At 44.3% G+C, this 25212-nt stretch overlaps 1 protein-coding gene across 1 annotated transcript in view; it reads left to right on the top strand.

Annotated features, from left to right (window-relative positions):
• Nucleotides 1-870: 870 nt before the first annotated feature.
• Nucleotides 871-25212, top strand: part of LOC128932113 (protein phosphatase 1E-like) — a 54049-nt gene continuing 29707 nt past the window's right edge. Inside the window, exons 1-4 of the mRNA XM_078373562.1 lie at nt 871-958; nt 2171-2209; nt 15500-15586; nt 18040-18158. Of these exons, the coding sequence (XP_078229688.1) occupies nt 2199-2209; nt 15500-15586; nt 18040-18158 (217 nt within the window). The 5' untranslated portion in view covers nt 871-958; nt 2171-2198. The remainder of the gene's footprint in view (nt 959-2170; nt 2210-15499; nt 15587-18039; nt 18159-25212) is intronic.

Below are 25212 nucleotides of genomic sequence, written 5' to 3'. Positions count from 1 at the left end.
TCCATGGCGACCTCCAGCGGCCACCCTCCGTCTTGTGGTCTGTTCTGGGTCCCCGGGAAAGAAAGAAAGGGAGGGGTGGTAAGTCAGGTCCTTGGGAGCGTCCTGGTCTCCCTTCCCTTTACAGACTAGGAGGCCGCAGCTAGTTACTGGCAGTCTCAGATCCAGATTTTCCATCTCTCGGATGAGAGTTCTTCACTCATGACTAGCAGCACAACGCAGGTTGTGAAGAACGGCAGGGTCGTTTATCGACACACAGTGAGTGTTGTAGGAACCCAACCAGACACAGGAAGGGGGAAATCCCAGCCAGTCGGAGATGACCAAGACAGAACCTCAGGCCTAGCCCTCCCTTGTCTCCTAGCCTGCAGGTTTTCTCCTATTCTGGCATTGGGACTGGATGACAGCAGCGAAACCAAAACGGGAATGGATAAACTGAGGTGCCACTGGGGATCTGTTTGAGAAGGACCTCCAGGGCGGGTCCATCACCGGAAGTGGCTTAAGGCTTGTACCCTACAATGCCCGCCTCTAATTGCGCTACCAGTAGGCGACTAGCCGCCCCCACTTCCGGTCCCCAGAGCTGTAGCCGGCAGCCCCCTCTTTGCTGCTCTCCTATTGGCTACCGCAAGGACGCGCTGTGATTTCCCATTGGTCGCGTCTCCTCTCCGGCGCCGCGCCTCCTCCCTCCAGGTATAGTCTTGTCTTCCGGCATCCGATTGGCTAAAGGCTGGGAGGGCGTCTGCCCGTCTCGACCAATGAGTGGCCTCGAGAGTGTGGCCGGCGGCTGCGTGACGGGGGCAGGGCGGGACTTGGCGTGGCTATTGGCCAGGGCGGGCACAGGCTAGAGATATAATTGGTTGAGGAGAAGAGCACCGTGGGGGTTCGGGACGGCGCGGCCTCTGCAGCTGCGGGAGACGGAAGTGGCTAGAGCGCGGCCTCGGAGTGTCGGGCGGACGCCGCCTGGGTGAGTCACCGTGCCCCTTGCACTGCGAGCCTGGGAACTGCAGCGACGACGTCTTGCCCGGCTCCGCCCTGGCCCCCACAGGCTTCCCTGAGTCCCGCCTTCTGTCATTTGGGGCTCCGCCTCCGAGTCTTTAAGCTCCGCCCCTAGAACCTGGGCACCTGGGCTCCCTTGCCAACCTGGCCCGCCCCCCGGGACCAGATCTCCTAGGCCTGAAAACCCTGGGCCTCTCAGGCCTGATCCTTGTCCTTCCTACCCTCCCTTCGTTCCCTGGGGCTGCGTGCCAGTGGGTGGTGAGGCAGCACCTCTGGCTTGCCTCTTGCGGGTTGCCCCATGAGGGAAAGTGGTCTAGGGAAGAGGGTACTGTGAACAGGGAGGTGGGCAGGACCACAGATGGAGGCTTTTATCCCCGCAGTCTCCCATAGGGCTCTGCTGTACTGCACCTGAGGATAGCAGGCATGAAGGAAAGTGTCAGTGAAATGTCGGCCTGGCTTCATAAGTAAGCCTAGGAGGCCCCATCCTGAAATCCCTGTTACTTGGGCTCATTGGACAGATGCTGACTCCAAGGCCTGAATTGGCCTGATTCTATTCCTGTTGTGTGGGCTCCTCTCCATAACCTCCACCCAACTTGGTGTCAAGTACACTCAGCAGGACCTGTGCCTGTGCAGCCCTGCTGCCCTCTGATCACAGGTTGTGGTCTCCCCCTACCCGGCGCTTGTCCCACTTTGGACTCTGCCCCCAGTAAACAGGTCAGGTAGGTACTACTCCGAGACTCAGAGACTGGCAAGACATTCCTGTGGATTCATGTCTCTTCAGCCACTGCCACTTTGCCCAAAGATTCAGGGCCCAAAATAAGCCCCAGTTGGGCAGCCTTTGTCTCTTCACAGTTGGCACTTCTGCTGTCCCACAAAGAAGTGTTCTCCCTCTGCATCTGGGAACCAGGACTCCTGAGTTCTGGTGAATAATCTTGGATGACACTCATCCCTGCTCCAGAACCTCGTGGCTGACTTTATGCCCTGCAGAATCACTTGTTGCTTTCTCCCTTTGTAGCTCCCGTTGCCTCTCTCTGGTATGGTGACTTGTGGAGAGACTAGGGTCTCTGCAAGGGAGAAGAATATGGTGTAGAGAAGGTCAGAGGTAGATGGGTAGCATTTGTTGATTCCATGGTAGTGTTGATGGGGCTCTTTACTTTTATGTTCCTCTGTCTTCTTACAGTGAGAAGCAGGCAGCCAGGACCCTTGCCATGGTGGAATGGTGAGTACTCTTTCTTTCCTCAGGCCATTGTGTTTTCTGTAATCCCTGTGTCTTTCTCTGTGAAGCTGCCCCACCTCTCCTAGACCTTGAGCTCCAGGCTACCCTGTTCAGCTCCTAAACAGGTTCATCTGCCCTGGAGATAAATTAGGGTTTCTTCAGATTGCAAAACATTAGCCAGTATTCAGCACTGGGACTGGAAGCTTCTAGAAATGTTTTTCGGCATGTTCTATGCCTCACACTTTCCTGACACTACCTGCCCACACTGGCTCTATTAACTCTTCATAACAGCCCTCCTCTTTTTTTCTTGCGTCCCCGGCAGGATCTCTGTGTTCTTGTCTGAAAAGCCAGGCCTTCTTTATCTCAGGATCCTTGGACTTCTGGTGGATCCTTTGAATATTGTCGATGCTATATCAGGAGTGACTCCACCAAAACTGTGGGGCTTCTCCAGCTCCAGGGTGCTGCTGTTAAGCCACTACAGGTGACAGCTGACTGAATATCTATCAGGATAGCATCTTCAGGGTGCCCAGAATATCACTAGAGGTAGTTTACAATGATCCTGTGAATTTTCCATTAATTGTAACTGCCCTTCTCTCACCCCTAGTCCAGGGAACGCCGTAGTTCCTGAGAGCTAGGAGGAGGCAGTGAGATGGGAAAGGCCTAGAGAGCTATAGGCCCTGGCTCAGACCAGGCCCTTAACCTGGTGTTATCTTCAGTTTCTTTTGGGTGTCCTTTGTGCTTAGTGGCAGGTTAAAGAATTCAGTAGATGAGAGGATTTCCTCCTTCCCTCCCTCCCTTCCATAGAGATGTGGATTTGGTGTGTGCATTATTGGTTCGGTCTCTTCTCAGAAAGCCTGCTGGTTTGGGCTCCCACCAACAGATTGCCCTTTTCTCTTCTGGGATAGTGTGAAAAGAGCATTGGCCCCAGAGTCAGCTTCATCTGATTTCAAATCCTAGCATACCACTTAGGTAAACCGAATACTTTCTCTCGAAGTTTAAGTCTCGCCAGTAAGACAGGATAAGGTTTCCTTCTTGAGGGCTTGAAAAGTTTTAGTGAGGTAGTTAGAAACTGCCTGGCTCATTGTAGATGCTTAATAAAATGTCAGGTTTTCTTTTATTCCTCCCTTCTCCCCCAGACAAGACAAAAGCCCTGGTGTCTGAAAGTTACCAGGTGCAGGAAGTTTGGAGTTCCAGCGAGCTCCCTCTGTGACTCTTGGTGATATTTTGAGCCCCTTCTTCCTGCTCCTTATTCCTTGGCCCTCTACCCAACTCTCTCTACTCCCCTCCTCCTGAGTTTCAAGTTTCATTTTTGTATAACTTCTGTGGTCCATACTTCCAGCTCTTCTCTTTCCCAGACTAAGAAATCCTTTCTCCTTGAAGAAGGACTTTCTTACCCAGAGATCAGAATGTGAAACAAGGGAGAGATGGAGCTGAAGGAGTTGGGTTTGGTAGGGGTATTGGAATAAAAGCTCATTTCCCTTTCCAGGAGCGTGGAATGACTAACCTGGCACCATCCTAAGGGGAAAGAAGGGTTTAGCCAAGTCACAGGATTGAAAGACCCTGATGGGCAGGGGCATGGTGGGTAGTGGTTTTGGAGTGAAAGGAGGAAGCATATGGGTTGTGGGTAGGTGAGCTCCACCTTGGGATCCAGAGCAGGTGTCGGGGGAACTTAAGAGAGGAGGGGAGGGCATGGGGATGGGTTTCTAAGAGGGAATAGGGTGGCCCACCTGGAAAAAAGGTAAATGAGAAGAAAATGTAGGCGGTCTTGTTTTCTGCTCCAGGCCGTCTGTCTGGGCGGTCCCATAGCCCAGATTCCTGAAAGCCCCTAAAGGTCCATGGAGTGGGGTACGCCCTCGGACAAGGCCCAGGGTCCCGGGGAGGGAGGAGCCTGGGGCTGTGGGTGGGGCTCGCGGACCCCCACCCCGCCCGCTTCCCCGCCTCCGCCTTCCCGCTGCGTCCCGGGCTTTCCCCTCGCCCAGCTCCCCTCCCTTCCGCGCTCGTGCTGGAGGGCGGAGCTGGGCCCACTCCATTGTGAAAAGCGTGCGGGAGCCGTGCTGAGGGCCCGCCACCAGCGCCCTCACCTCCTGGCCGCCGCAGCTACACCTGGCTGTCCCGGCAGCCGGGATGCGGCGGGCGCCCGGGGCTGGCGGGCAGCGCAGCGGCTCCAGGGGCATGTGCGCTGGCCCAGACCGCCCGTGACTAGGAGCCTGACTGCCCGCGTCTCCTGCTCCATGCTTAGCTGCTCGTAAGTGCTCACCCTGCCTTTGGGTGCCTAGGAGACCGACGCTTGCTTGTGCCCACAGCCTACCCCAGGGTCAGCCCTCGATTTCAGCCCATCCGCCTTCCCATGGCCTCTGGCCCGACCCCGAACGTTTAGGGGCAGGGAAGGTGGGTTAATTCTTATTTCTTGGACTTGCTTCAATCTTTGGGTGCCGGGGATGGTCGAAGGCCAGGAATGGAAATTCTGTGGTCCATCCCGGCCCCACGGCCACTGCCCTTGACTGCAGATCTCCAGGCCCCGCCCTGTGGGGGTACATCCCTTTACCTTCGCCTCTCCATCTTGGTCCCACCCACTGTATCCTTGCTTGGGAATGTGGGATGTGGCCAGTAGGCTGCAAGGGATGTTAGGGGGGCTGGTCAGGGAGCGCGAGATGTTCTGTTCGTTGGCTTGGGGCTCCAGTCCCTTCTCTCTTCCACCACCTCTCTTCTCCATCTTCCCTGCCTCTGCACGGTTCCTTACCTCTGCATCATTCCCGGTCCTACCCTCCCGCGCTGGCTGATGCTCCTTCCCAGCTTCCCCCATCTGTCCTCTCAGCTGTCCCCGCCTTCCCCGTGGTGTCTGCCAGGCCTCCTCTCTCTTTCTCTCCCCTGGCTGTCCTTGGGTCTCCTGGCTCCTCCCAGGCCCGTGGATCCCCTCGGGTCCCCTCCCTGGTGGTTGGGCGGGGAGTTCCTTCTTCTTGCCGTGGGTATTCCTCAGGAATTCCCCCCTGATTAGCAGGCGGAGTAGGTTACTTGGCAGGTAATGGGGGCTTGTCAGCAGTGTGGGCCTAACAAGAAGATAAGCCCAGCTTCTAAACACATCTTCCTTTTGAAAGCATCAGTGAAGGCCCTCTAGAGGCATGGGACTGAATCCCCCCACCCACTCCTCTTTGTCTTCCTCACCCACCAGGTTGAAGCTTCAGTGGCTACAGGGCCCTAATTTCCCTCCTCTCTGTAACCAGCTGCCACACCTGGCTCCTTTTCCTCAGGACAGCACTTTCCCATCCCCATTCCTGCCTTACCCTTACATGGGTCTAAGGAAAAGAGTCTCTCTTTTTCTTAGTTTTCTCTCCTCCATTTTTGAAATGTTGGTTGTATAGGAGAGTCCTTTGAAGAGTGCAGGTTCCCAATTCCTCCTGGGGCCTCACTCTTTCCTTAGGCTTAATAAGCTTGAGTACTCTCTCCATTTCGCGCTTACCTGTCTCCAACCAAGGCAGGTCTCTTTTCCCTCCTCTGGTGACCAGAACCTTTAGAGGTGCGTGTGTGGTTGTCTGTGGATTTCTTGGTGGGGGAGAGGAGCAGAATGAACCTCATGGGCTAAGCAGAGCTTGGTGACTTAGAACTGTGGCCTTCCTACAGGGTGAGGAGGGGCCCCCCAGCCTGGAGTACATCCAAGCCAAGGATCTGTTCCCCCCCAAGGAACTAGTGAAGGAGGAGGAGAATCTTCAGGTAAGGAGGAGTTGGGGGCCAGGATAGATGGGGCTTCCTGTCCAGTTAAAAAAAATCCTCCCTTCCCCCAAATATCTTCAAGGGGATCTGGTACTGGAGCTTTGGCTTCCTGCTCTGTGGTCTCAGGAGGAGGAGGGTTTGTCTGTATATCCTGGAGCTGTTGGCCCCAGGGAAGGAAAGGCAGCTTTCCTCTTCAGCTGTTGCCTGGTGCTCTCACCGTGGAGAGTACTCTCCTCTCCTGCCTTGGTCCACCATTTCCAGAGCTTTTCTAGAGGCGATTCCACAGAGCAGAGGCTGTAGAGGAGGATGAGGCGGTCACTCACTTCTGGACTGAGGGTTTCTCTGCCCCTTGACTGGTCCCCTTCACAGTGCTGCAGGGCGAGTGAGTAGAGTTCCTGGGCCAGGCAGCCGATGCCCTCATTGCCATCTGTAACTACCGGCTGCATATCAAATTCAAGGACTCTGTCATCAACGTGAGTTTCTGTATTGTTCTCCTACCTCTAAGCTAAAATCCCTGTGAAGTTCAAGGTGGGATTATTCCAAAGCTCTCCTTGATCATGTCTTTTAAAAAGTTGGAGGCTGGGCGTGGTGGCTCATGCCTGTAATCCCAGCACTTTGGGAGGCCAAGGCAGGCGGATCACTTGAGGTCAGGAGTTCAAGACCAGCCTGGCCAACATAGTAAAACTCTGTTTCTACTAAAAATACGAAAATTAGCTGGGCTTGGTGATGCACACCTGTAGTTCTAAATACTTGGGAGACCAAGGTACAGAAATTACTTGAACCCAGGAGTCAGACGTTGCAGTGAGCCGAGATTATGCCACTGCACTCCAGCCTGGGTGACAGAGTGAGATGACGCCTCAAAAAATAAAAAGTATATAAAAAGTTGGGGTTCCCTTCTCTTTCTCCCTGACCTCATGTTTTCCGGCCTTATTTTCCTAGCTATAGCTTTGTTTCTGGCTCATTCTCTTTTCTCCTGTCTTTCCATTATTGTCTCACTGGCCCTTCTAAGGAGCATGGTGGCATTGTTGGAAGAGCACAGGCTTTGGAGTCAGCCAAACCTGGGCTCTTTTCCTGCATTGCCACTCACCAGCTGGGTGACTGTGATTTTCCTCCTTCAGCCTCCCCAGTAGCTGGGACTGGAGGCCCGTGCCATCATGCCCAGCTAATTTTTGTATTATCAGTAGAGGTGGGGTTTCATCATGTTAGCCAGGATGGTCTTGATCTCTTGACTTTGTGATCATCCCATCTCGGTTTCCTACAGTGCTGGGATTACAGGCGTGAGCTACCGCGCCTGGCCTTAAGATTATTTTTCTATCTTTCATCATTTCTTTGGCATCTTTTTTGCTCCTTGCTTATTCCATAGCCCACTGACTTCACTAATAAGCCAGTACTGGCCAGGCATGGTGGCTCCCACCTGTAATCCTAGCTCTTTGGGAGGCTGAGGGGGGTGGATCACCTAAGGTCAGGAGTTTGAGACCACCCTGCCCAGCATGGTGAAACCCCACCTCTACTAAAAATACAAAAACGAGCTGGGCATGGTGGCGGTTGCCTGTAGTCCCAACTATTAGGGAGACTGAGGCAGAATTGCTTGAACTCGGGAAGCAGAGGTTGCAGTGAGCCAAGATCCAGTCACTGCATTCCAGCCTGGGTGACAAGTGAAACTCCATATCAAAAAAAAAAAAAAAAAAAAAAAAAAGAAGAAAAAAAGCCAGTACTGCCCTTGTGTATTATTATAAGATGTTCTTACACAATTTTCCACAGAGGATAACATTCTACCTACAAGCTGTTTTTCTTTTCTTCCTTCCTCCCTGGGGTCTGACTATATTGCCCAGGCTGTAGTGCAGTGATGATTCACAGGAGAGATTGTAACACACTGCAGCCTTGAACTCCAGTGCTCCAGCAATCCTCCTGCCTCAGCTTTTTAAGTAACTGAGACTACAGGTACACATCAAACCTAGAACAAGCTGTTTTTCTTGTCTTTTTTAAAAATGTTTTTTCAGGCTGGGCGTGGTAGAAAATATTTTTTCAGCCACCATGCCCAGCTATAATTTAATTTGTAATGATGGCTGTTTTTAATAATTGTTTTGCAAAAATATCTTGACAGTTTAGGCTGGGGCTGGTGGACCACGCCTGTAATCCCAGAACTTTGGGAGGCCAAGGATGGCAGATCACTTGAGGTCACGAGTTTGAGACCAGCCTGGGCAACATGGTGAACCCCATCTTTGCTAAAATACAAAAATTAGCTTGGTGTAGTAGTAGGTGCCTGTAATCTCAGCTACTCGGGAGGCTGAGGCAGGAGAATTGCTTGAACCCAGGAGGTGGTTGCAGTGAGCCAAGATTGAGCCACTGCATCTACAGCCTGGATGATAGAGGACAGAGTGAGACTCCCTCTTAAAAAAAAAAATTTGACAGGGCCAGGCGCAGTGGCTCAAGCCTGTAATCCCAGCACTTTGGGAGGCCGAGGCGGGTGGATCACAAGGTCAAGAGATCGAGACCATTCTGGTCAACATGGTGAAACCCCATCTCTACTAAAAATACACAAAATTAGCTGGGCACGGTGGTGTGTGCCTGTAATCCCAGCTACTCAGGAGGCTGAGGCAGGAGAATTGCCTGAACCCAGGAGGCGGAGGTTGCAGTGAGCTGAGATCGTGCCATTGCACTCCAGCCTGGGTAAAAAGAGTGAAACTCCGTCTCAAAAAAAAAAAAAAAAAAATTGACAGTTTAGTTGACTTCATCATACCATTGATTAGAAGGGTACTCTTTGGTATCATCTTAAAATATAGGTTATTTAAAAGTAGAAACCATTTCTTTTTGGTACCATTTGATGATTAACACATTTTTGGCCCCCAGGTATTACAGGAAACCATAGCTAAAACCACTCTCTTGAAAAGAGGCCAGGCCGCTGACTCACACCTGTAATCCCAGCACTTTGGGAGGCCAAGGCAGGCGGATCACACAAAGTCAGGAGTTCGAGACCAGCCTGACCAACATGGTGAAAGCCTGTCTTTATTAAAAATGCAAAAATTAACCTGGGCATGGTGGCTTGTACCTATAGTCCCAGCTAGTTGGGAGGCTGAGGTGGGAGTGGGAGGATCACTCGAGCCTGGGAGGTGGAAGCTGCAGTGAGCCGAGATGCTGCCATTGCACTCCAGCCTGTGTGACAGAGCGAGACCCTATCTCAAAAAAGAAAAGAAAAAAGAAAATGAAATAAAATATATAATGTATATATAATTATATAGTCTACATTTTAGAGTTTTATGTCCCCCAAACTCATCATGTTTTGTGATATATACATTTGATTATTATAAATATCTTCCAAACCTTGGTGCTCTCACTTGCCAAATTTAGGACAATTTATGCCTGTAGTCCCAGCTCTCAGGAGGCTGAGGCAGGAGAATTGCTTAAACCCAGGAGGCAGATGTTGCAGTGAGTTGAGATGCCACCACTGCACTTCAGCCTGGGTGACAGAGCAAGACTCTGTCAAAAAAAAAAAAAAAAAGAAGTTACTGTTCAATGAACTACATGAGATTGTGCTAAACTTCAAACAGAACTGAAATATCAAGTTTTTAAATATGTAAAAAAATTATTTCATAAACATATTAAGGGCTCCTAGAATAAAGATTCTGTCTAAGGAATTTCTGGAGCCACAAATTCCATAATTTATGGTGAATTAAATGAATAAAACAAGCTTTTTTTATTCTTCTTTAAAAACTCTTTAAAACTTTAAAAACTCTTCTTTAAAGTTGTGCTTAAGAATGTTATGTAACTCATTGACTAAAGCTATGGAATTGTGGTCTATTCAGTAATTAAGATAAACAAGAAATCAGGCCTTGAGTGCTTACGGCCTTTGTTAACTTTGATTTGCTCTGGCCCCTGGCCTTTCCTCATTCTCTTCATCCACATGTTTGATGGGTTAGTGTACTTATTTATAGGAGAAGATAATCCCTAAGTATATCCTAATATGATGAATTATGCCAATAAGAATATCTTAGTACACACACAGACACACGCACATTAGTATTTTTAAGGAAGTGTAATTATTGATTAATTTAATCATGACATCTAATCTAACAAACAAATAGGACAAATGAAAAGCCTCCACTTTTTGGAAATCATTTTATTTATTTTTATTTTTTTATTTTTTTGAGACGGACTTTCGCTCTTGTTACCCAGACTGGAGTGCAATGGCACGATCTCGGCTCACTGCAACCTCTGCCTTCTGGGTTCAAGCAATTCTCCTGCCTCAGCCTCCCGAGTAGCTGGGATTACAGGCATGTGCCACCATGCCCAGCTAATTTTTGTACTTTTAATAGAGACAGGGTTACACCTTGTTGACCAGGATGGTCTCGATCTCTTGACCTCGTGATCCATCCGTCTCGGCCTCCCAAAGTGCTGGGATTATAGGTGTGAGCCACCATGCCTGGCTGGAAATCATTTTAAATGCACTTTGTAATTATGTACCCAACATTAATTTTTCAGGCTTAGAGCAACTCCCTGATGTTAGAGATGGAAATCAGATATTGACCTGGAAAATATATTTAAAAACAAAAACTTTCTCTTTCTTCTATCTGTACCTGACCCTCCTCCCCCAAGTTTTGGCTATAAAGATAGAATTTTGGTCATTGCAGAGTTTTCCATTCCAATTTAGGTCAATGATGAGAAGAATTAGTAGTGATGGGAACTAGTTTATTTCTGAAATTCTGTTCAATGATAATAGCTTCTGACCTTAGAAGTATTTTAACTTCTGACAGCCATTTTGTCTTCCTCTACATTTGAAAGGTCCTAATAGTATCTTTTATATACTAAAAATAACTGTACATCATTTCTTATTATACTTGAGAACTGCTTTTAACAGTGTTTGCCCTTCCACTAAGGCTTCAGAATTTTGAGAATCAATATTTAGTTCAGTGATAAAGTTCATAGTTAGAACAGCAACCTCCCTGCAAACAGTCTCCTGTGTTTTGGGCTAGGAATAGGAGACCATGCCTGTGGAAATCATGTTTTCCTTTCTGTAGTAAACTCTAAGAACCATGGTTATATCCTTGATGAACTCAAGGCAATATATGCTTTAAGATCCTGTAAAAGATGCAAAATTTCAAGAAGTTAAGAGTAATTCACTGATTATACCACTTGCAGAAAGAAACCACTTTTTTTTTTTTTTTTGAGACGGAGTTTCGCTCTTGTTACCCAGGCTGGAGTGCAATGGCACCATCTCAGCTCACCGCAACCTCCGCCTCCTGGGTTCAAACGATTCTCCTGTCTAAGCCTCCCAAGTAGCTGGGATTACAGGCGTGCGCCACCATGCCCAGCTAATTTTATTTTTGTATTTAGTAGAGACGGGGTTTCACCATGTTGGCCAGGATGGTCTCAATCTCTTGACCTTGTGATCCACCTGCCTCGGCCTCCCAAAGTGCTGGGATTACAGGCGTGAGCCACTGCGCCCAGCAAGAAACCACTTTTATGCTGGACATGGTGGCTCACACCTGTAATCCCAGCACTTTGGGAGGCTGAGGCGAGAGGATTGCTTGAGCCTAGCCTGGGCAACATAATGAGATCCTCTCTCTACAAAAAATAAAAAATGAGCTGGGTATCGTGGCATGTGCCTGTAGTTCCAGGTGCTTTGGGAAAGAGGTGGGAAGATCCCATAAGCCCAGGAGTTTGACACTGGAGTGAGCTGTGATGGGACCACAACACTTCAGCCTGGGCTATAGAGCAATATCCTGTCTCATAAAAAAGAAACACTTCTTTTTAACATGTCATATGTCCTTCTCAACTTTCTTTTTTTTTTATTGCATTTTAGGTTTTGGGGTACCTGTGCAGAACATGCAAGATAGTTGCATAGGTACACACATGGCAGTGTGATTTGCTGCCTTCCCCCCCTTCACCCACATCTGGCATTTCTCCCCATGCTATCCCTCCCCAGCTTCCCCACCATGGTCCCTCCCCTATTCCCCCCAATAGACCCCAGTGTGTAGTGCTCCCTTCCCTGTGTCCATGTGTTCTCATTGTTCATCACCCGCCTTTGAGTGAGAACATGTGGTATTTCATTTTCTGTTCTTGTGTCAGTTTGCTGAGAATGATGTTCTCCAGATTCATCCATGTCCCTACAAACGACACGAACTCATCATTTTTTATTGCTGCATAATATTCCATGGTGTATATGTGCCACATTTTCCCAGTCCAGTCTATCATCGATGGGCATATTTGGGTTGGTTCCAGGTCTTTTCTATTGTAAACAGTGCTGCAATGAACATTCGTGTGCATGTGTCCTTATAGTAGAATGATTTACAGTCCTTTGGATATATACCCAGTAATGGGATTGCTGGGTCAAATGGAATTTCTATTTCTAGGTCCTTGAGGAATCGCTACACTGTCTTCCACAATGGTTGAACTAATTTACACTCCCACCAGCAGTGTAAAAGTGTTCCTATTTCTCCACATCCTCTCCAGCATCTGTTGTCTCCAGATTTTTTAATGATTGCCATTCTAACTGGCGTGAGATGGTATCTCAATGTAGTTTTGATTTGCATTTCTCTAATGACCAGTGATGAGCATTTTTTCATATGTTTGTTGGCCTCTTGTATGTCTTCTTTTGTAAAGTGTCTGTTCATATCCTTTGCCCATTTTTGAATGGGCTTGTTTGTGTTTTTCTTGTAAATCTGTTTTAGTTCCTTGTAAATTCTGGATATCAGCCCTTTGTCAGATGGGTAAACTGCAAAAATTTTTTCCCATTCTGTTGGTTGCCGATTCACTCTAATGACTGTTTCTTTTGCCGTGCAGAAGGTGTGGAGTTCGATTAGGTCCCATTTGTCTATTTTGGCTTTTGTTGCCAATGCTTTTGGTGTTTTGGTCATGATGTCCTTGCCTACTCCTATGTCCTGAATGGTTTTGCCTAGATTTTCTTCTAGGGTTTTTATGGTGCCAGGTCTTATGTTTAAGTCTTTAATCCATCTGGAGTTAATTTTAGTGTAAGGTGTCAGGAAGGGGTCCAGTTTCTGCTTTCTGCACATGGCTAGCCAGTTTTCCCAACACCATTTATTAAACAGGGAATCCTTTCCCCATTGCTTGTTTTTGTCAGGTTTATCAAGGATTGTATGGTAGTAGATATGTTGTGTTGCCTCCGATGCCTCTGTTTTGTTCCATTGGTCTATATCTCTGTTTTGGTACCAGTACCATGCTGTTTTGATAACTGTAGCCTCGTAGTATAGTTTCAAGTCCAGTAGTGTGATGCCTCCTGCTGTGTTCTTTTTGCTTAGAATTGACTTGGCTATGCGGGCTCTCTTTTGGTTCCATATGAAGTTTAAGGTGGTTTTTTCCAGTTCTGTGAAGAAGGTGATCGGTAGCTTGATGGGGATAGTGTTGAGTCTGTAAATTACTTTGGGCAGTATGGCCATTTTCACGATATTGATTCTTCCTAACCATGAACATGGAATGTTTCTCCATCTGTTTGTGTCCTCTCTTATTTCGTTGAGCTGTGGTTTATAGTTCTCCTTGAAAAGGTCCTTTAAGTTCCTTGTTAGTTGTATTCCTAGGTATTTTATTCTCTTTGTAGCAATTGTGAATGGCAGTTTGTTCTTGATTTGGCTCTCTTTTAGTCTGTTATTGGTGTATAGGAATGCTTGTGATTTTTGCACATTGATTACACATTTCTTTTACAAAAAGAGGCCATGCTGAACGCTATTTTTGTATTTAACGAGTCATAAATACAGTGTCATGTCAAATCTGTCTACACATCTTAAAAAACACTGGCCTTTTAAAAGGTTAAATAACTGCTTATTAAAATACTACAGAAATACGTAGAATGAAATATGAAAGCCTTCCCTTAAGTGTTATTTTGTATACCATCATTTTCAGTAATGGCATGATAATCCAAATATTGGTATTTATTTATTTATTCATGAGATAAGAGTTTCGCTTTGTCACCCAGGCAGGAGTGCAGTGGCTGATCGTGGCTCATTGCAACCCAGGCAGGACTGCAATGGCCGATCTTGGCTCATTGCAACTTCTGCCTCCTTGGTTCAACTGATTCTAGTGCCTCAGCTACTCAAATAACTGGGACCACATGCCACTGTGCCCACCCTCTCAAGTAGCTGGGATTACAGGCCCATGTCACCATGCGTAGCTAATTTTTGTATATTTAGTAGAAGTGGTTTCGCTGCGTTGGCCAGTCTGGTCTTGAACTCCTGACCTCAGGTGATCTGCCTTCCTCAGCTTCACACAGTTCTGGGATTACAGGCATGAGCCAGCCGGCCACTCCAATACTGATATTTTTGAATGTAACTTTTTGCTTTAATTCAAGCATACTATATCCATAATGGCCTCAGGGTAGCAGTTCTCCCCTTTTTTCTTCCTTGGAGGTTTACTAGAGGTCAAGTTCCCATGCTGGCACCCAGATTCAGTAAATTGGGGTTATTTAAACTGTTACTCCTATACCATATGTAGCTTTTCTTGTGAAGTTTGTGACTCTTTAAGCCCTCTTAATTTTAGTGGCAGCCCTCTTAATTTTGGTGGCGCATAGCTATAACTCTTTGATCAATGGGATTGCTAATAAAGGTAACAATGTGAATATTCCTGAAATAGATTTGTTCTGTGTGTTTAACTTGAAACTATATTTTCTGCCAGATATAGAAAAACACTGCCCAACTGATGAGAGTATCAATGACTCTAGGGAATTCTTGAAGTCATTTTTAGTTGTTTTTTTTTTGAGACGGAGTTTCGCTCGTTTCCCAGGCTGGAGTGCAATGGCGCGATCTCGGCTCACTGCAACCTCCGCCTCCTGGGTTCAAGCAATTTTCCTGCCTCAGCCTCCTGAGTAGCTGGGATTACAGGCACGCGCCACCGTGCTCAGCTAATTTTTTGTACCTTTAGTAGAGACGGGGTTTCGCCATGTTGACCAAGATGGTCTCAATCTCTTGACCTCGTGATCCACCTGCCTCGGCCTCCCAAAGTGCTGGGATTACAGGCGTGAGCCACCTCTCCCGGCCTTCTTTTTGTATTAATATCTGACAATGGCTACTCAGTATCTTGACTTTGGCTCAAAATGTAAGAGAGAGGCATAGAGAAATGACTTTAAAATGTTAACTAATTTTTAATTTTTTTTTTTGAGACAGAGTCTCACTCTGTCACCCAGCCTGGAATGTAGTGGCATGATCTTGGTTCACTGCAACCTCCCCATCCGGGGTTCAAGCATTTCTCCTGCCTCAGCCTCCCAAGTAGCTGGAACTACAGGCATGTGTCATCATGCTGGGCTAATTCTTTTGGTATTTTTAGTAGAAATGGGGTTTCATCACGTTGACCAGGCTGGTCTTGAACTTCTGACCTCAGGTGATCTGCCCACCTCAGCCTCCCAAAGTGCTGGGATTGCAGGCGTGAGCCACCACACCCAGCCTTAGTTTTTAAATTTTTAATAGAGCATAGTTATTATGGATAATGAATATTTTATATACTTTTTATTTCCACAGTTTCAAATGAGTATGTATCACTTATTATTGAAATAATAACAAATGTAAAGGGAAAAAAGAATAAAGTATCATGTTTACTATTAGTCTTTTGGTTTACACAATTATGATTTGTGCTAATCTTTAGTTCCAGAAAGCTGAGTCTGATCTGGTTTACATTCAGAACAGACTGGAATATGAAATCAAGACTAATCATCCTGATTCAGCTGGCGAGGTAATCTCCAAAATAAATAAGTTTCTTTTTCTTAAAGCAGCCTTAACTGAATACTTTAGAATTTTATGATAGCATTCCTAATAGTAATAGATCATAAGAATTACATTATTACCTTATTTTTTCTTTTCTTTTTTTCTGCCTAAGTTTTTTTAAAAAGATCTGTCTTGAAGTTCAGAATTTTTTTCTTCTGTCTGCTGTTGAAGCTCTTTATTGTATTTTTTATTTCATTCATTGAATTCTTTAGCTCTAAGATTCCTGTTTGGTTCTTGTTTTGTGATATCTCTCTATTGAATTTCTCTTATTTTTGTTAACTGGTCTATATGTATGTATTCTCTTGTATCTGATTGCATTTTCTTAAGATGATTATTTTGAGCCACATGTGATGGCTCATGCCTATAGTCCCAGCTACTTGGGAGGCTGCAGCAGGAGGATTGCTTGAGTCCAAAAGTGCTGGCCTATAGTGTGCTATGCTAATCCAGTGTCTACACTAAGTTTGGTATCAATATGGTGACCTTCTGGGAGCAGAGAACCATCAGGTTGCTTAAGGAGGTATGAATCAGCTCAGGTCAGAAATAGAGCAGGTCAGCCAGGTGTGGTGGCTCACACCTGTGATTTCAGGAATTTGGGATGCCGAGGTAGGTGAATTGCTTGAGCTCGGGAGTTCTTTTCTATTTCCATAGCTTTAAATACCATCCATATGTTTGCAACTTCCAAATTTCATAACATCTCAAAATACCAGATTAGAATATCCAGTTAACCATTTGATACCTTGACTAGGACATCTCAGGTATTCCCATCTTTTTTTTTTTTTTTTTTTGAGATGGAATTTTCACTTTTGTTGCCTAGGCTGGAGTGCAATGGCATGATATTGGCTCACTGCAATCTCCACCTCCCGAGTTCAAACAATTCTGCCTCAGCCTCCTGAGTAGTTGGGATTATAGGCGAGCACCGCCATACCTGGCTAACATTTTTGTATTTTTAGTAGAAACGGGGTTTCACCGTGTTGACCAGGCCAGTCTTGAACTCCTAACCTCAGGTGGTCCACCCATCTTGGCCTCCCAAAGTGCTGGGGTTACAGGCATGAGCCACCGTGCCAAGCCGATATTTTCATCTTAATGTGTTAAAATTGGCCGGGCTCAGTTCAAGACTAGCCTGGCCAACATGGTGAAACTCCGTCTTTAATTTTTAAAAATATGTTAAAATGAACTATTGATTTCTACGTTACCCCACTTCCTTCACAAACTTGTTCTTTTCCTAGTTTCTCCATCTTGGCAGATGATTCTACCATTCACCTAGTTGCTCAGACCAAAACCCAGGATCAGACTTAATTATTTTCTCTCCCTCTCTCACTGTTACATCCAGTCATCAACAAGTTCTATATTTCTTCTGACCTGGGTTATAACGACTTCCTTATTGGTTACCCTCCTTCATTCTTGCTCCCTTCTAATTTCCTTTGATACAGCAGTCAAAGCAAATATTTAATTCATATGCCTGATGTAGAGCAATTATGAGTACTCTCTTGCTCATAAACTTCTGTGAATTCACATTACCCTTTGAAGAGAATTCAAATTCCTTACTATAGTCTAAAAAGCTCGTGTATCTGGTCTTTGCCTATTCCTCTGATTTTATTCTGTGCCACTTTCCCCTCACCCACTGTGCTTCACTTCCTCTGGGCTTTTTCAGTTCTTTACATATAACAAGCTCTCAAAAAGATCCTGTATCACTGAGTACTGTGGCTCACACCTGTAATCCCAGCACTTTGGGAGGCCAAGGTGGTTGGATCACCTTAGGTCAGGATTAGCCTGGCCAACATAGTAAAACCCCATCTCTAGTAAAAATACAAAAATTAGCGCATGCCTGTAGTCCCAACTACTCGGGAGGGTGAGGCATGGGAAAATAGCTTCAACCTGGGGGGAAATGGAGATTGCAATGAGCCAAGATGGCACCAAACTGCACTCCAGTCTGGGCAACAGAGCAAGACTGAGTCAAAAATAAAAAGTTCTTTATAAATTTTATTCCCTCTGCCTGGAATATTCTCTCCTAACTTCCCACTCCCACATAACTGAGTCTTTTTCATCCTTTAAGATACTGCATTCCTCACCATTCTATCTAATAAGTGTGTACTCCCCTTTATTATTCTCTGTTGTTGTATCCTGTTGGTTTCCTGTATAAAACTTATCCCGCTTTTAAGTTATATCCTATTGGTTTGTCATCTGTCACTAGTTCCACTAGGTAAGGAGCCATGTCTGTGTTATACATCAGTATATACCCAGTGCTCATAGTACCTAATCAATAAATATTAATCGAATATTGTCTAAAGGTGTAATTTTGTTTTGAGACAATGTTATAATTAATATGTAAATATTTTTAAAAATATGTAATTATTAATAATGTTAAATGTATTAACTCCTAATTCTTTTGCTGAAAATAGCCTTTTGTCTTTTTTCTTGCAGTAACTGTCCTTCCTTTTTGGCTGCTGCTTTAGCCAGAGCCACATCAGATGAAGTCCTCCAGAGTGATCTTTCTGCACTTTATATCCCAAAGGAAACAGATGGCACAGAAGGGACTGTGGGTGAGTACCTTCATACATTATTTGTTTAAAAATACTAGAATCTTCTCTGTGTAGTTGTCCACAGAAAATACCTGCAAGATACTTAATTTAACTACATTTACCTGCTGGTTATTTATATAGTGGTAGCAGGAAAAAAAAATTGCTATTTTTTTCCAAATCAATAAAAGGAGGGGAGAGAAGAAAAATACAAGTGTATTTTGAAAAAGGTAGAGTAGTATATAGAAGGTAACTGGAGCAACAGGAGATTGTCATAAGTGATATCTAGATGAATGGGAAGATGAAAGTGAGGAATGTGAAGATAACAAAAAAGATGAGTGAGGGAGGAGGGAGAATTTGAGCAAAACCTACTTGAAATCCTACCTTTAAAAATCCAAGTTAGGCCAGGCACAGTGGCTCACGCCTATAATCCCAGCACTTTGAGAGGCCGAGATGGGCAGATCACCCAAGGTCAGGAGTTTGAGACCAGCCTGGCCAACCTGGTGAAACCCCATCTCTACTAAAAAACAAAATACAAAAATTAGCTAGGCATGGTGGTGCATACCTGTGGTCTCAGCTGTTTGGGAGGCCGAGGCAGGAGAATTCGTTGAACCCAGAGGGGTGGAGGTTGCAGTGAGCCGAGATCACACCACTGCACTCCAGCCTAGATAACAGAGCAAGATTCTGTCTCAAAAAAAAAAGTCCAAGTTAAAAGATACAGATATTCAAGAAATCGGTTGCAACACAACTTCTTACTAATTATATTAAATTTTATATCGGCCGGGCACGATGGCTCACGCCTGTAATCCCAGCACTTTGGGAGGCCGAGGCGGGTGGATCACGAGGTCAACAGATTGAGACCATCCTGGTCAACATGGTGAAACCTTGTCTCTAAAAAAAAAATTAGCTGGGCATGGGCCTGTAGTCCCAGGTACTCGGGAGGCTGAGGCAGGAGAATTGCCTGAACCCAGGAGGCAGAGGTTGTGGTGAGCCAAGATCGTGCCATTGCACTCCAGCCTGGGTAACAACAGCAAAACTCTGTCTCAAAATAAATAAATAAAAATAAATAAATAAATAAATAAATACATTTTATATCGGCCAGGCACGATGGCTCATGCCTGTCAGCACTTTGGGAGGCCAAGATGGGCAGATCACAAGGTTAGGAGATCGATACCATCCACAGGGTTTTACCTACTAAAATACAAAAAAATTGCCAGGCGTGGTGGTGCACACCTGTAGTCCCAGCTACTTAGGAGCCTGAGGCAGGAGAATCACTTGAACCCAGGCTTCAGAGGTTGCAGTGAGCAGAGATCATGCCACTGCACTCCAGCTGGGCAACAGAGCAAGACTCCATCTCAAAAAAAAAATTATATCTACCAGTAAAGAGAGCTCTTTATGATAGATATGCAAATGTTATTTAATTGCATAGATCATTGTACATTTCTTTTCCAGGGAAATTATGAGGCTCTATTTCTTAAATAAGTTATTTTTATTGTCTTAGGCTTATATGTATTTGACAGGATCTAAAGAAAAGATTTTTATAAAAATTAGAGAATTATGGCTGGGCACGGTGGCTCACACCTGTAATCTCAGCACTTTGGGAGGCTGAGGCGGGCGGATCATGAAGTCAGGAGTTTGAGAATAGCCTGATCAGCATGGTGAAATTCCATATCTACTAAAAATACAAAAATTAGCTGGGCATGGTGGTGTGTGCCTGTAATCCTAGCGCCTTGGAAGGCTGAGGCAGGATAATCACTTGAACCTGGAAGGCAGAGGTTGCGGTGAGCCAAGATTACGCCATGGCACTCCAGCCTAGGCAACAAGAGTGAAACCCTGTTTCAAAAAATACAATACATGACATGATAGTATATCTAGAAGACCCCATCGCCTCAGCCCAAAAACTCCTGAAACTGTTAAGCAACTTCAGCAAAGTCTCAGGATATAAAATCAATGTGCAAAAATCACAAGCATTCGTCTACACCAATAACAGACTTAAAGAAAGCCAAATCAAGAACGAACTGCCATTCACAATTGCTACAAAAAGAATAAAATACCTTGGAATACAACTCACAAGGAACGTAAGAGACCTCTTCATGGAGAACTACAAACCACTGCTCAACGAAATCAGAGAGGACACAAACAGATAGAGAAACATTCCATGTTCATGGTTAGGAAGAATTAATATCGTGAAAATGGCTATACTGCCCAAAGTAATTTACAGAATCAACGCTATCCCCATCAAGCTACCATTGACTTTCTTCACAGAACTGGAAAAAACCACCATGAACTTCATATGGAACCAAAAGAGAGCCCGCATAGCCAGATCAATTCTAAGCAAAAAGAACACAGCGGGGGCATCACACTATCAGACTTCAAACTATACTACAAGGCTACAGTAATCAAAACAGCATGGTACTGGTACCAAAACAGAGATATAGACCAATGGAACAAAACAGAGGCACCGGAGGCAACACAACATATCTACAACTATACAATCTTTGATAAACCTGACAAAAACAAGCAATGGGGAAAGGATTCCCTGTTTAACAAATGGTGTTGGGAAAACTGGCTAACCATGTGCAGAAAGCAGAAACTGGACCCCTTCCTGACACCTTACACTAAAATTAACTCCAGATGGATTAAAGACTTAAACATAAGACCTGGCACCATAAAAACCCTAGAAGGAAATCTAGGCAAAACTATCCAGGACATAGGAGTAGGCAAGGACTTCATGAACAAAACACCAAAAGCATTGGCAACAAAAGCCAAAATAGACAAATGGGACCTAATGAAACTCCACACCTTCTGCACGGCAAAAGAAACAGTCACTAGAGTGAATTGGCAACCAACAGAATGGGAAAAAATTTTTGCAGTTTACCCATCTGACAAAGGGCTGATATCCAGAATTTACAAAGAACTCAAACAGATTTACAGGAAAAAAACAAACAAGCCCATTCAAAAGTGGGCAAAGGATATGAACAGACACTTTATGAAAGAAGACATATATGAGGCCAACAATCATATGAAAAAATGCTCATCGTCACTGGTCATCAGAGAGATGCAAATCAAAACCACATTGAGATACCATCTCACGCCAGTTAGAATGGCAATCATTAAAAAATCTGGAGACAACAGATGCTGGAGAGGATGTGGAGAAAAAGGAACACTTTTACACTGTTGGTGGGAGTGTAAATTAGTCCAACCATTGTGGAAGACAGTGTGGCGATTCCTCAAGGCCTTAGAAATAGAAATTCCATTTGACCCAGCAATCCCATTACTGGGTATATACCCAAAGGACTATAAATCGTTCTACTATAAGGACACATGTACACGAATGTTTATTGCAGCACTGTTTACAATAGTAAAGACCTGGAATCAACCCAAATGCCCATTGATGATAGACTGGATTGGGAAAATGTGGCACATATATACCATGGAATATTATTCAGCAGTCAGAAATGATGAGTTCGTGTTTGTAGGGACATGGATGAATCTGGAGAACATTATTCTCAGCAAACTGACACAAGAACAGAAAATGAAACACCGCCTATTCTCACTCATAGGCGGGTGATGAAAAATGAGAACACATGGACACAGAGAGGGGAGTACTAAACACTGGGGTCTATTGGGGGGAAAAGAGGAGGGCCAGTGGGAGGGATAGCCTGGGGAGAAATGCCAAATGTGGGTGAAGGGGAGAAAGCAAACAAAACACACTGCCATGTGTGTACCTATGCAACTGTATTCCATGCTCTGCACATGTACCCCAAAACCTAAAATGCAATAAAAAAAAATAAATAAATAAAAAATAAAAACAATACAATAAAATAAATAAAAATAAAACATTGCTGGGACTTAAGCTTTTTATGTAGGTATTTATAAAACAAAGGCAATTTATATTTAGAGAATAAATTATACTTTTAACAAACTGAACTTTGTTCTGCCACATCAGTATCAGACTGGCAGTACTCAAAACACTGCGATTGACAAGTATAGTTCATTTTGAAACAAGAAAAAGCATTGCTTCTGCAAGGGCCAGGCAAAGAAGGATCAACCCAAACTTGAGACCTAATAGTTTCAGCCAAGATCAAGAGGAAATCCTCTGACTCACTTTTTGTACATTTCTCAAAGTGTCAGTCTGTGATTTCTTTCATTGGTTCTTTTTCCTTCCTTCAGAAACCTAGATGCCTGCCACTAATTAGATACATTAATATGGATACAAATGCAATATGCTAGTTAACATAGAATATATGTTACTTAGTTATTGAATTATTTGGTGACTAATGTTCTGTTTTTCAGGCTTATTATAATAATTTACTAGTCTAAAAGAACCTAGAAAGTAAGTCTTTCAGACCTTCCATATTTGTGTTTATAATTAGCCAAGTAAGGGCAATTACATTGTTTTTAGAAATAATGACTTTATGAGTTAAGAGGACACATACCAAAGTAAAGAGAAGTTGCCTCTTACAGGAAGAGAGGGGATAGAAAATGGGGCAGGAGGGAAGAGGACAAAGGCTACTTTGAAGGCTTTTTGTATTACTTTTATATAAAATATTTATATTTGAAAATTTCTCAAAATAAAAATGTAATTAAAACAACTGTAGACACTCAAATATGATTTTCATCACAGCCAACCAATTTCCTCAGTATATTCTCTACAAAAAAATTGCAATGTGAGGAGTTTCCAGTGGTGATATACCAGTAACTTTCTTTCTTACATCTTTAAAAGTCCCAATTATTGGCTGGGTGAGGTGGCTCATGTCTGTAATCTCAGCATTTTGGGAGGGTGAGGTGGGTGGATGACGAGGTCAGACCAGCCTGGCCAAAATGGTGAAACCCTGTCTCTACTAAAAATACCAAAAATTTGCAGAAGAGTGTAGTGGTGGGCGCCTGTAATCCCAGCTACTCGGTACTCAGGAAGTTGAGGCAGAGAATTGCTTAAATCTGGGAGGTGGAGGTTGAAATGAGCCAATATCAGGTCACTGCACTACAGCCTGGGTGGTAAGAGGCTCAAAAAAATAAAAAGAGACCCAATTCTCCAGTAAGTCATGGAGAAAATGACCAATCTTTCTGAGGTAGTCCAAGCCAGGTTATAATTTTTCAAAAGACCCCATAAGTACTTATTACTGTTGTAACTGATGCATCTTTGAAGTCCCGAATCCAGTTGTACCTGTATAACAAGACCTTCACAGAGATATCTTACAGTATAAACATAATTCATCTTATATTCTCAGACATGAAATATTTTCATCTGCAAAGATTTCTGTAACTATTAGACTCTTCAAATCTCTCAAAGCTACGTGAATATATTCTTCCATAAAATTATAAAACATTAATCATTTTTATTTGTTCTTCAGTAGTGAGAGATGAGAGGATATATAAATGGACAACGACCAGACCGTATATGAAGACAGAACTCTGACCTACAATCTCTTCAGCAACGAGCCTGGAAATCCAAATTATAATCTTGGCATCAGTCACCCCAGGACAGTGAGGATTTCATTAATGACTACCAGCTTCCCTATTTTTGTGCCCCAACCCCTACATCCTTTGAACTTAGGGCCAACCAAAGACAGCCAACTATGTTTCCTGAATTAATTCCCAAGATACTCTGCTTTTAGATAGTTGGCCTTCAACTTCCCCATGCCAACAACCTCCAATCAAAACACACCTTAGTGTCTTTTACTTTTTTGCTATAAAACTTACCTAACTCCTTTTTGAGTCTGCTTAATGAAAGTGACATTGGCTGGCTTCCTTGTTATCGCAAGATTTGAATAAATGAATTACGCTGGTTCTCATTTGGGTGGCCTTTGTTTATTTTCATAGTAGTGTAAAAATCATTCAAAAAGAAAATTAACCCTAGGCTGGGCATGGTGGTTCACACCTGTAATCCTAGCACTTTGGGAGGCTAAGGCAGGCAGATTGCTTGAGCTCAGAGTTCAAGACCAGCCTGTGGCAAAACCCCAGCTCTGCAAAAAATACAAAAATTAGCCAGCATGGTGGCAGGGACCTGTAGTCCCAGCTACTTGCAGGGGCTGAGGGAGGAGGAGTCACTTGAGCCTGGGAGATCAAGACTGCAGTGAGCTAAGATTTTAAGATTGTGCCACTGCACTCCAGCCTGGGTGACAAGTGAGACATACACACACACACACACACACACACACCACACAAATTAATACTATGAGTGTTTTGAGCATTTTCTTCTGCTCCAACCAAGATCATGTTTCAGTCTTGCTACCTCTACAACATTCTTATAGCTCTTGTTCTGTTTGCCAGCTAGCCCACCTGAACAAACTCGCTTCATTAGATACATGGTTTTCCACTGCTTAGAAAATAAATTTTGTATTTTTCAATGTTTGATATTTTAGACTCAAATTGGTGTAGTTTCTTCCTTGGGAACCGTGCTCATTTTAAAACAAAGAAAAGATTCTGCTTTATTTTAGAAAAGCATTAATGCTGATGGCATAATATAGAACTAAATAGTGCAATAAAATATTTGCTATCAATCTGTGGATATATTTGCAGCAAACATCAGAGAGTAATCCCTAAGTTTCATTGATATTAGAGAGATAAATCACACCAACTTACAGAGTTACTAAAATTTATCTATATTACGTTGAAGTTTTTTTGAATAAAATGTGAGCTTAGGCCTATGATGGTGTGAAATTAAACAATTCAAATTTAAAGCTTTCAGAATTTTAAATTATTTTGGGCCCGGAGAGGAATGTGGTTATGTGACCTGACTCAGTAGCATGCAGCTGCAACTCCTGCTTTTCCCTGTAAATGACTAGGAAAAGCCTTGCAGCTCCACAGATCTCTTTAGATTATCACCCCTGCTCACCTAATGTTAAAGCAAGCTTCCTTGAAATGTTAACAAGCTTTAACCAATCACTATAATACATGCAATGACCTTGTATGAAAAAATGTTACAACCCTGTTAACTGCCTATGTCAGTGAAACCTTAACTTCCCCACTTAAGAACACTTGCCCCCATGTGTTTGGAGTCTGTTTTTCCTAGGGGGCTGTCATTTTTTATTTGTTTTTAGTAGCAAGAGAGTGAAGGATATACAAATGAACAATG

The sequence above is a fragment of the Callithrix jacchus genome, chromosome 5 (assembly GCF_049354715.1).
Source record: "Callithrix jacchus isolate 240 chromosome 5, calJac240_pri, whole genome shotgun sequence".
Taxonomy (NCBI): Eukaryota; Metazoa; Chordata; class Mammalia; order Primates; family Cebidae; genus Callithrix; species Callithrix jacchus.
The sequence above is the reverse complement of the archived record's forward strand: the minus strand, read 5'-3'. Positions and strand labels throughout refer to the sequence as shown.